The sequence below is a fragment of the Phocoena phocoena genome, chromosome 6, assembly GCF_963924675.1.
Source record: "Phocoena phocoena chromosome 6, mPhoPho1.1, whole genome shotgun sequence".
NCBI classification, from domain to species: Eukaryota; Metazoa; Chordata; class Mammalia; order Artiodactyla; family Phocoenidae; genus Phocoena; species Phocoena phocoena.
This window is the reverse complement of record NC_089224.1, coordinates 82,090,084-82,102,168: the sequence shown is the minus strand read 5'-3', so window position 1 is coordinate 82,102,168 and position 12,085 is coordinate 82,090,084. Positions and strand designations below refer to the sequence as shown.

At 49.1% G+C, this 12,085-nt stretch overlaps 1 protein-coding gene across 1 annotated transcript in view; it reads left to right on the top strand.

Moving 5' to 3' along the window:
- Positions 1 to 12,085, top strand: part of GABBR2 (gamma-aminobutyric acid type B receptor subunit 2) — a 365,224-nt gene that overhangs the window by 301,606 nt on the left and 51,533 nt on the right. The window contains exons 12-13 of the mRNA XM_065878972.1: positions 435 to 542; positions 9,729 to 9,851. Of these exons, the coding sequence (XP_065735044.1) occupies positions 435 to 542; positions 9,729 to 9,851 (231 nt within the window). The remainder of the gene's footprint in view (positions 1 to 434; positions 543 to 9,728; positions 9,852 to 12,085) is intronic.

Sequence of the window (12,085 nt, the reverse complement as noted above, 5' to 3'; positions counted from 1 at the left end):
GCAGAGAAATCAGCAATTGGGAGCACCTCTGCAGGCCTGTCTCCCCACATAGAAGGCTGTCAGAGAAGGAAAGGAGGGAGGGAAGATCAGAGGGCTGGTCTGAAACCCCTTAGTGGCGCCTCAGTGGTCCTGGGGGCCTCTGTGCCTCTGTCTATGACTGGCTCCCTCTGGGCTGTGGGCCCATGAAAGGCAGGATTTGAATCTCATATGCCTCTGCGCCCAGGGCCCTGGCCCTGGTCTGGCGAGTGGCCAATAGAACTAAACCTCTATCAGATTGAAATGTGATTGAAGGACTATTGATGCTAGTAAAACTCTACAGTATGTAAAGTAGAGCATCTGTCCACATCTAGAGTCCCCCTGCTGGGACACTCTCCTAACTGATGAAGTCCGTCCCCCGGGAGATGTTAATGCCTCTGTTTTCTCATGGCCTCTAGGTCAGGACCTGGATTCTCACCGTGGGCTACACGACCGCCTTTGGGGCAATGTTCGCAAAGACATGGAGGGTCCACGCCATCTTCAAAAATGTGAAAATGAAGAAGAAGGTAATGCCTCCTTCTGTTGCAGGGTGTTTGCAATGTTCATTTAGTATTGATTTTTAAAAGATTTATTAGGCACCTACTGTATGCCAGGCACTGGGCTATTTGCTGGGGATTCAAGCTAAACACAGCCCTCCGTCCCTCCCCACCCCAGCCCCCAACACCTTCAGCCTCCTGGGGACATCAGACAGCTAACAAAGCGTTTACAATGCAAGGTGATAAGGGCTGGTTGGGTGCATATGGGGGATACTGGGGTATAGCACCCAGGGAGGGCTTGGTGTAGGAAGTGACACCTATGCTAAAACCTGGAGGGTGAGTGGGAAGCAGAGGCTGGGGAGTTTTCCCTCTCCCAGAGGGAACTGTGTGCACGGAGGCCTGGTGAGGGGAGGGGTGTGTTCACGTTGCTGAGGGCTTCATGGGGAAAGGGTACAGGAGGAAGCCACAGGGGGAAGGCAGGAGCCACGGTAAGGAACCTGAACTTTAACCTGTGGGCAGTGGGGAGCCCTTGAAAGAGGAGAGTGAAACAGGGCAGGGGCCTGATTTAATGCTTCCATTTTCAAAGAGGCCCTTAGAGGACAGGAGCCCTTCCTTCGTGTGGGAGGAAAGCAGTTGCCACCTCTGTGGTTGGCTGTAACCATCATGTTGATTAAGCTTGACTCTTAGGATGTAGTCATAGAGAAGCTTTCCCCTCACTGTCCTTTCTAACTCTTCCGATGGCTGGCACTCTTCTTCCCTTGCTCCTAAGATAAAACTTCGGGCAAGTCTCATGACTTTGAAGGTCCTCTGGTCAACAGTTAATATGTGGAGTCCATCATAATATTCAAAACCTCAAACTGCCTTCAAAGGCATCGCCTCTTCCTTCCCCAGCTTGGCCTGAAGCAGCCAGTCACCTGCCCTGGGAGAAGGGGTGCGATGGGCTGCTTCTCTCTTTTGCCAGACTGAGTGTTTTCCCCATCCCATTCCCAAGGTTTCTGAACTCTCCTGAGTTGGGGCTTCGAGTGGTGGAAGGGGCAGGAAGGACCTCACTTGCCAGGAGCTGCATCCATCTTGCTGGGCCTGGCATTGGTTAAGCACACCCTTTAGGCTCTCATGGAGTCCTTTTGTGGAATTTTCAAAGCCCCCATTACTGGGATTTACTCTCCTGCAGTGGCCCCAACATGGGTGAAATACTACCCCCTTTGGCCATTTGTGGCTCCTTCCACAGACATGTGGCAGTCCCCCACTCCTGGGCCCGCCCCTCCAGCTTGCCTTGGGCAGGCCACACAGCTCTACCTGGCCCAGGGCCCACACCTGGTGCTCAGGAAGCACTCACACATCCTTCGCTCCTACAAACTCAAGGAGTGTGGCTGATCCCACGGTAGCCACTTCCCCTCTTCGCTCCATCCATGGAGCAACTGGCCTGTTATCCTCCCGTGGGTTTCTCAGGCAGGAGTGAGGCATCAGCTCACCAGGTCCCCCAGGCTGCAGGGAGCCCTTAGCAATCAAGCCATCTGAGTGCTCTCCTTAAGCCTCCCTCTTGATTTGAGGTCAAGGAGGAAGCATACCCCCCGTCCTCTCACCTGGGGATGAGGTAAGATAGCATCATGACACGTCTTTCCAAAAATCCTCTTCTTGATTCAACTCTCCCACCCCCACACACACACTTTTTAAATCCCTGATGGGTGTATAACCCATTTACAAACATCTCCTCTGAAAATCCTGCACTGTGACCTCATCCCACTCTGGAACGTGGTGCCTGTTGTTCCAGTTCTTCATCCCAAACTTGCATTTGCCATCCGATTACCTGGGTCATAAGCCATCACGCCTGTGGCAGACAGCAAGTGAGCCCGAGGTGGTAGGGCCAGCAGACACAGCAGGAGAGCAGGCTTCTACTCCCTGCTTCACTGCTGACCCGCCATGGGTCCTTCAGCAAACCTCTTCATCTTTCAGGGCCTCTGTTTCGTTATCTGTAAAAGGGTGAAGTATTGAAATGGCATTGTCTCCTGAGCTGTGATTCTGCCTGGTGCCCAGTGGCACCTCTCACTCATCAGCCTCACTGCCTGCCCCTTCACTGCCAGGGAGCTGCTCTCCAGATGGGGGGGGTGCCCTCCCTTCACCCTCTCCCCCATACCGGACCACCTTAGGACAATTATGGGCTGCATTTAGAGGGAGGAAAGAGCTCGGCTCTGCCACCCATTGCCTGTGCTCACCTGGAAATCCCTCCTCTCACTGGGGCTCAGGAGCATTTGTGACAACTCCCTCCTGTCTGTAATATGAGGAGCCTGGCCACCTGGTCCTTCTCAGACCTGGCTGCACATTACAATCAAATGGGAGCTTTTGAAAACTACAAGAAGTAACCCAGCCCAGCCCACACCTCCGGGCTGGAGCTGAGCATTGGGCGTACTAGACCTCCCCAGGTGATCCTAATATACAGCCAGAGTGGGAGACCTCTGGTCTAGATCAGGGCTACTCAGAGTGCAAGCTGAACCAGTAGCATTGTTGGCATCACCTGGGAGCTTGTTAGAAATTCGCTTTCTCAGCTCGCCCAGCCCTGAGAATCAGGTTCCTGGAGCCCAGGAACGTGTGTTTCCACCAGCCCTCCTGGCAAAGCGGATACAAGCCAAAGTTTGACAGCCACCAGGTAACTTCTTGGGCCCCTCATGCTCTGTGGCTCTGCCATTTATGACAAGTCCATCCTGGTTTTGAAGAATCACAGTGTTCGTTTCTTTGTGTCAATATGTAATTCATGCATATTATTATTGGCAATGGAGAACTGGCCTTTATTTTCTATTACTCATGTGATCACTAAGCAAGAACACTCAGATTGTCTGGCAACAATTGACAAAACATGCCAGGGAAGACTTCAGGAGTTCAGTTGTCTGAAAGCGCCATAGGAGTTGGGGCTGTGATGTGGCCACAGCCTGCTGGGCTGCCTGGGACAAGGGGTCTCTCCCCACCCCAGGGGTCTGGGCAAAGTGAGAGCCCAGGCAGGTGGTGGGCCCACGCATCCAGGAAGGGGCCTGTCTGAAAAACTGCCAAAGGCTTTGAGTACAAGATTTGGTCACCAGTTTAGCCTGTTGTGAAAATGATTTAGGCCACATGAATACACCTTTCCAGTGTGAGACAGTTTTTGCTCTAGGCTTTCCAGTTATTCCAGGAAAAGCCTTGTGGCGCTACAGCTGAGTATCATTTATCAGCCAAATTAGAGGAGGTTAAGGGTATAGAAGAGAAATTTATACCTTTCACAGATCAGAAACTCAAGTTGGGAACGAGATTGTTTTTAAAGGGTTGTGGCAGTCGCAGGTCAAAACTGGGATTGAATTCTCCATGACTCCAACATTTTACATAGCCAAGGTTGGTTTTTATTGTCATTGTTTTGTTTTATTGGTTTTTTTTAAGTTTAAACTTTTTTTAAAGTGAGCCTCTTAGTTTTCTTTTAATGTTTTTTCTTATGCACTTTAAAAAATTTATTTATTTATTTTTGGCTGCATTGGGTCTTTGTTACTGTGCACGGGTTTTCTCTAGTTGCGGTGAATGGGGGCTACTCTTGCAGTGCGCGGGCCTCTCATTGCAGTGGCTTCTCTTGTTGTGGAGCATGGACTCTAGACGCACCGGCTTCAGTAGTTGTGGCACGTGGGCTCAGTAGTTGTGCCTCGCAGGCTCAGTAGTTGTGGCCCACGGGCTTAGTTGCTCCGCAGCATGTGGGATCTTCCCAGACCAGGTCTCGAACCAGTGTCCCCTGCACTGGCAGGCGGATTCTTAGCCACTGAGCCACTGGGGAAGCCCTTAATTTTTTTTTTTACTGACACATATACAAGATTTACCTAAATCTGAAAATGCAATCTCACACTTCTTTTTCAGTCTTTTTACCCTTTTCTTCCTTCCCTGTCTCCCACCTCATCCTCCCTCCACCCACCATGTCACACCCTCCCCAAACACACATACACAAACTTCACCCCATATGGCTACATTTGAAAGACATTAAAGAAAAAGAAGCCTGTTAAAGGAGGTATTGACATGTGGTGACTTAATGCTTCTAAATTCAGTATTTTTATAGTATCAATCGTAAAATCTTGAATTGAGAAGCCTCACTACCACAGTCTTTTTTTTGTTTAATTTATTTACTTTTGACTGCGTTGGGTCTTCGTTGCTGTGCGCGGTGCACGGGCTTCTCATTGCGGTGGCTTCTCTTGTTGCAGAGCACGGGCTGTAGGCGCACAGGCTTCAGTAATTGTGGCTCTAGAGCGCAGGCTCAGCAGTTGTGGCTCACGGGCTTAGTTGCTCTGAGGCATGTGGGATCTTCCCAGATCAGGGCTTGAACCCGTGTCCCCTGCATTGGCAGGCGGATTCCTAACCACTGTGCCACCAGGGAAGCCCACTAACACAGTCTTTATTCTGCCTCTTCACTTACTAGGACCAAATTGGAACGTTGAGACTAGAGCGGTAACTCAGAGATGAGATGTTGTGGGGGCAGATGTTTTCTGAGGACAAAGAAACTTCACTACATATATGACTTGATACAGTTGCAAATAATAACATAGGGCCATCCTCTCAGACCTTCATCCAGGCTCAGCTTCAGGCAAATGCCAAGAGAGTGTCCATCATCTGAGTGACGGCAGGAAGGCAGGGCCTCCGGTTGTACAACTCCAGGGGGCACCATTCACACTGTATTCCCTCTGGAATGGCGTCCCTGGAAGTAGGCAATAAGCTGGTCCTAGTAGAAGGCCAGTCTGAATCAGTCAAAATAGCTGAAGTTTTTTGGAAAAATAAAGAAATGCCGTTTTCCCAAAAGAAGATGTTGGCCAACTTTTCCTGTAAAGAGTCAGACAGTAACTATGTTAGGCTTCACAAGCCATACAGTCTCTGTCACAGCCACTCAACACTGCCACTGTAGAATGAAAGTAGCCAAAGGCAAACACATAAACAAATGGATATGACTGTGTTCCAATAAAACTTTATTTACAAAGACGAACAGTGGCCCAAATTAGTAGTTTGCTGATCTCTGCTCTAAACAACCATGGGAAGTGATGTTTACTAGTAATAGCTAACATCTGTTGAACAGTAATTGTAAGCCAGGCTCTGGTAATCTAGTGGTTTGTGTGGTCATCATCCCCCATTGTGTAGATGAGAAAACTGGCTCAGATGGGTTAGGAAACTTACCAGGGTCTCCCAGCTAGTTAGTAAGATTCAAACTCAGATCTGATGCCAGAACTGGGTGCTTAATGGTTCCTGGGTGCCTTCACTCTCATCTCTCACTCAGTGAGAATGGAGCACAAGTAACCTCCTAGCCTCAGAGAGAGAACTCGGTTTCATGGCATCAGTGTGCACTGACATAACCGAGGAAAGTTTGTGCAGCTTTTGAAGAGAAAGCTGAAAAACAAGAAAGGAAGTTAGGGAAGCTGAGGTGAGACTAGAGACATGGCCTTGCCTAATTCTAGTATTCTATGGTGCTCAGACTTTGTAGGGTTAGGTCAGTGCTATTTTTTAAATTTAAATTTTTAGATCTTTTTTAAAAGATTATTTTTGTCACCTCTCTTTAGCATTGTATTGTGTATACGTATGGGGTATTTGTATAATTATTCATTATTAGTCTCCCACTATCATGCATGCTCTGTGAATGTAGGATATTCATGTTTTGCTCACTGCTGCAGCCCTAGTGCCTAGAAAAGAACCTGATTCAGAGTAGGCACTCAATAAATGTTCCTGTGATTAATAAATCAGATGTGATCCATAACTACTTAAACTAAATCCATTTAGTCACAAACAGTGGTCAAGTGCCAGGCTTTGGAAATGGTACCAAAAGGAAATTAGACATGTCCTCTCCTGTTACTCTCAAGATCTTCCCACCTTGGGCCTGTCTGTGTGATGATTAGCCCTGAGTCTAGCAGAGCTGAGGTGCAGTATCACACTTTGCCCCTAGATGTCACTGTCCTCCACATAAACACAGAACCATGCATTCTCAAAACCCAAGTAATGGTAGCTACAGAGCCCATTTGTTGAGCATCTTCTCTGAGCCAGATGTTGTGCTAGGTGCTTTCCATACATCATCTCATTTCACTCTTATACCAACTCTGCAGCTTAGAGCTCACCGGTCTCACTTTTAGAGGAGGAAATAAGCCTAACAGAGTCATACAGCTTGATCAAGATAACATTTCACAAGAGCTGGGATTAGAATGAGGTCTTATAGATCCAAAACGGTGTTCTTTTTCTGCACCGTACTTAGAGATATTACGTGAACCTCCCCACTCCTTGCCATTTTACAAATCAGAAATGCAGAATAAGAGAGGAAGTGATTTGTTAGGGTCACACCAGGTCACAAGGGATGGTCCACATAATCCCAGGTCCTGTCTTTCCACTGCCACTCTGCTACCTCACACTTCATACGTGAGCCTTAAAATTGGGAGGACTTGACTCTCATATTTACCAGAGAGAAATTCTGATGCTCATCTTCTGTGCTGCATGCGTGCCTTCCCTATTCAGGCAGCATCAGGAGAGGCGCAGCATCCACTCAGAAGGGAGGTCTCTCCCCTGTAGAGGCTCACTGAGGGTGGCCCCAACCCATGTTTCTCAGCCCTACCCTTCAATGTACTACTTCTCGTCCAGTGTAGACTGTGCAGTCCCAACAGACCTGAGGTGTGGTGTGCTGGAGTGTAAGGTGGTCCGTACTCCTGTATGCATGAGCTCTCAGGAAGAGGCCAGGAGAAAGTGGTACTGCTGAGCAAGTTCAAGTTCACTGCCTCCTGGGAGTTAGACTGTGGGGAGAGTAGTACCCCTTATGTCTCGTGGGAAAGACTTGGCAGAGAGGGAGGGACCTGGAGGTGCTGGCACTTGCTGGTTGGGGAAGTTTGGGGAGGGGAGAGGACTGAGAGGCTGAGGCCCGCAACTCTGCCTGCCCGGTGCTTGTGGCATCTACATCCTCCTGCCCATCTGGTAGTCACTGCTCTGGATCAGGCCTCATCCTTCCTCATCAGGACAATGGCCCCAGCGCCTAACTGGCCTCCTACTGCAGGATCCCGCCTCAGGTTCACCCCTTAATGCTGCAGAGAGTTCCCCATCACACTGATGCTTAAAGACGCTTAAACCTCCAGTGGCCCCCATGAGGCCCCATCACATGTCGTGCAGGCTCTCTCTCTCCAGCCAGCCCTGTTTCCAGCCACCCCCAACCGACCCCATGCACACCCAGCCACACAGAGCCTCTCACAGAAAGAACAGGGTGTTTCAGACAAAAGAACCAGCACCTACAAATGCCTGGGAAAGGATAGGAACCTGCGGCAGGTGGTGCCTTATAGGAAGTAGAACCTGAGCCCTAGGCAGGAGACAGTGACCTTGAACTTGCTCAACAGCACCACTTTCCCCTGGCCTTTTCCTGAGAGCTCATTCATTCATTCTCCACATGTTCCTCAAGAAAGTTTGAGAGCCAGCCCCTGCACAAGGCACCAGGGCACAGAGGGGAGACTGGATGATCGCTGCCTCGGTTCTGATAGGAACACAGTTGCAGCATGGGCCCCATGCAGGGCACGCCCAGATTCACAGAGGAGCAGCTGCTCAGGCTCAGTCTTGAAATCAGGGTAGGAGGGCACCAGCAGAAAGGTGGGGGAAGGAACTTCCAGGGGTCAGGTGCAGTGTGTACAAATGCCTGGGGCTCAAACAGCCCTGGGTGAGCATCAAGCAGGGAGGTCCCTTCCAGCCTGTCCTCCAAGTCCTCAGCTCCTCAGGCATTTCTTCCCTTTGGCCCAATTTCTCAAGGCTAACAGGGAGCTGCCTGGTTCCCCTGAGGGCAGGGGTTAAACCAGGTTTCTACAAGCTATCAGCGGTTCACTGAATGCTTCTGAAAAATCTCAGAGGGGGGCTTTGCCAGTGCCCCACCCCCAGGTAAAGTGGTCTTGGTGGATTTGATCTCTTTGGCAGTAACTCAGCAGTACTTTCTTGTTCTTTTCACAGTTTGGCCACAGAGAAGTCTCTTGAGTTTCTATTTCTCCTTTAAGGATGGCTTTAATCATTAAAAGCCAGACCTGGCGATATTTCTTAAGCTTCTGCTTCAGTTTTGTTTATTTTTCTATAGTCTTTTCTAGAACTACTTCATCACATTAGCTTTTGTTTGGCATTGGGGTGGGGGGTGAGGACACATAAACGTGCAATGAGTGAAATACAGGTTAGCTTTGCCCCAGACAGCATTTGTCCCCAGGCCAATCTCCATCAAACGGACATAAAGTGGGGTGGGACCTTCACAGTGTAATAAAGATACCCCAAGCTGCAAAGTGGGATGGGAATTATATTTCTTCTTTATATATTCCTTCATCTCAATTCAACCAGACAAACTTCTAAGTATCGACTGCATGCCAGGCCCTGCTAGGTGCTGAGGGCAAACAAATAAATAAAACAGGCTTCCCTTTTGTCAGGGGTTCCCCAGTTTACTGAGGAGGGCAGATGTGTATACAACTTAATATAGCATCTGGTCACTGTAGAGCCTGGTAGGTGCTGTAAATGTTTGAGGGTGTGCACTCTGGAGAGAGGAGGAGCTTGGTTCGAATCTAGGCTTCACCTCTTAGTATCTATATTCCACTGAGCAAGTTACTTGGCCCCCAGCACTAGCCTCAGTTTCTTCATCTGAAAATTGGGAATAATAATAGTATTTGCCTTTGTATGAGATGCTGTATGTAAAACAGTCAACCTAGAGGTAGGCACAGTGTAAGTGTTCACTAAATGTTAGCATTTGTATTTATTCTCTTTCTTGTAGTTATGACTATTACTATTCATATGTATAAGTATTGAACTTATTAAGTATGATTAAGTATGGGAACAGAGTGCTATGGGAGTAGTTAGTTCTGCTGTGGGAGTTAGGGAGGCTTCGTGGAGGAGGCGAAATGAATCTGGGTCTCTAAGGATTATTTGCCACATAGAAAGAAGAGTGTTCCAGACAAAAGAGCCAGCACCCACAAAGGCCTGGGGTGAAAATTACAGCAGGGCCAGAACCTGGGAGTCCTCAGATTTAACTAAGTATATGTGTGTGTTTGGGGCATGGACAAGCCAAGCTCATGAAAGGCCTTGAATGCCAAGCAAAGGAGCTTGGCTGGATTTATCCTGAGGGCGATGGGGAGTCTGAGGAAATTTTCAAACTGGGGGTGACGCCATTCAGTCACCCACCTGACCTGGCCCCTCGGCTGCTGTTTGGGAAGCTCTCTCACGTCCCTTCTGCCCCTGCCCTCTCTGCAGATCATCAAGGACCAGAAACTGCTCGTGATCGTTGGGGGCATGCTGCTGATTGACCTGTGCATCCTGATTTGCTGGCAGGCTGTGGACCCCCTGAGAAGGACGGTGGAGAGGTACAGCATGGAGGTAAGCACCTGGCACCAGCAGGACGGAGGCCTGTGCTGCTCCCAGGCGCCCCCTGGGGATGGCAAAGCAGCACATCTCCTTTACTGCCCCAGGTACGCTTCTTGAGAAGAAATCGAGGTGGTTACAGGGAAATCATCACAGGTCCACGTGGGTCCACGTTCCCTATCAGGAACGTCTCATTATTTCCGTTTCCTTCCATTTGAGACATATATTATTTCAGGAGGGCCAAATATAAGGTCTTCACTCCTGGAAAAAAATGGTGAAAGAATTTGTCTAGGTGTATTAATATATGCAGAATTGAGGGGAAATGTTGGGTCGTTTAAACCAGTATATTCTCTACACATTGTAGAAGCCCCCATTTATATGATCCATCAGCCTAGAAATTACATTGCATTTTTAATCTCTCCTTTAAAGTGAGTTCCCTAAGGAGTGCTAGTAGGGAATAAACACTCTGATAGCTCCTCCAGTTACTAGAGGATCTTCAAAGTGATGTGTTGCCAAAAAGAAGAACCTTACATAAAAGTACCGTTAAATATTTATTTTAGTAGTCTTGCGTTGGGCCTTGCTCTTAACTCACACTGGTCTTCCGAGGATGCTCCAGTTAGAGAAGTTCAAGATTAGGGAAGTTGTAGTTTTGTCGACTTCCTCCTAGAAGTGTTAAACATGCCTTTGTCGGAAAGAGCCAGCTGAACGGCGGTGGCTGTACAGTATGACTTCCCTACAGTGTAGCAGATTCTATTGAGAAAACTGGAGTTTCCTCCAGTTCTCTCACTGCACTATTAGGGAAATCTTTTTGTGGGATTTAGTGTGAATTTTATCAATAAAACTAAACTGGAAACAGTCATTTTATGCATTGAAGACAGAGGTTTTTATCCTTCTGGACAAGAAGGGTTTTCTAGCAAATAAGATGCCGGGCCTCGTTTGTCTGGAGACAGGCAGAGGGTTCGCTCAGCCCGGTAAGAAGTTATGCAGTTGGAGCAGTGGCAGAGAACGCTATTTCCTGACAGCACAGATTTAGGGGAAGGATTTAAGGCTGTGCGCCTCCATCTCACTGCCTTACGTGTCCATCCGGGGAGGAAGCGGGACTCCAGACAGGCACAATCAGACCTGGCAGAGGACAGACCTGCGCTGGCTGTGCTCATGGGCCAAGGGGGCAGGAGCTCAGCTGAAGTCACTCGCACAGACGGGCTGTGGCTAGAGGGGAGGTGACATCTGGTCATCACTCATCTGCACAGTTGGCGAAGGAGCAGACCTGCCCCCAGCTCCATCCCAGGGGAATTCGCCACCCACCACCAGGATCTGGAAATCCAGACAGGCTATCAACAGGAGGAAGGGCTGTTACTGGCTAACCGGGCCCCCTGGCTAGGGAGAGCCTGGGGTGATGATAATCACAAGCAATAACGCTAATAACAGTAATAACAGTGGTGATGCTGGTAGCTAGATGTGTGTGTTAATTCACTGAATCCTCACAATAACTCTGTGGAATAGGTGCTATCCTGAACTCCATGTTAATGATGAGGAAACAGAAACCCAGAGAGATTATATAAGGCACCCAAGGTCACCTAGCGGTTAGTGGCAACACCACCAACTATCATCTCCCCCACTCCCCCACCCTGCCTTTCAATACACAGCAGCACTTCATAGTTTTCAGGTGTATCCACAGACACTCGGTCACTGGTCTGTGAAGTGGGTTGGGCAAAGAAGTGTTTTCACATTTTGCAAACGAAGCCTAAAAATAGGTAACGGGCGACTGAGCGCCCAGGATATCAGGGAAGGAGAAAAGGCGAGTCAGGCGGAGCCCACGGGAGGACCTGGAGCTGGGGCAGATGGGCAGAGAGCAGACCCCGCTAGGTTGATGCCGAGCCCAGTGGCAGCCGGCGAGGCAGGGCACTGTCACCTCCGCTCAAGGTTAAGTTCGGGGTGGAGCGTGCACAGGATCCCCTGGGATCTGGCTGTGGTGGGAGAGGCTGCAGGGCTAGAGTCGGCGACTCTGGAAATAAATCCAGGAAGCCTGTCCCCCTGGACCGTTTACAGGAGGTAGACCTTGTGCAGACCATAAGTATGAGGAACAGTTTGCTACCCCCCACATTACCTTTCTTCCTTGCTCTCTGTAGTAAGTACTGCTGCTCTCCATGGCTCCGCACATACAACGCAAGCCCATTCCAGACCTTTCAGGGAATGGTTTTCAAACTGAGGAGCAGCTGGGTGCCACGGAAGTGCTTCTCTGTGTAGAT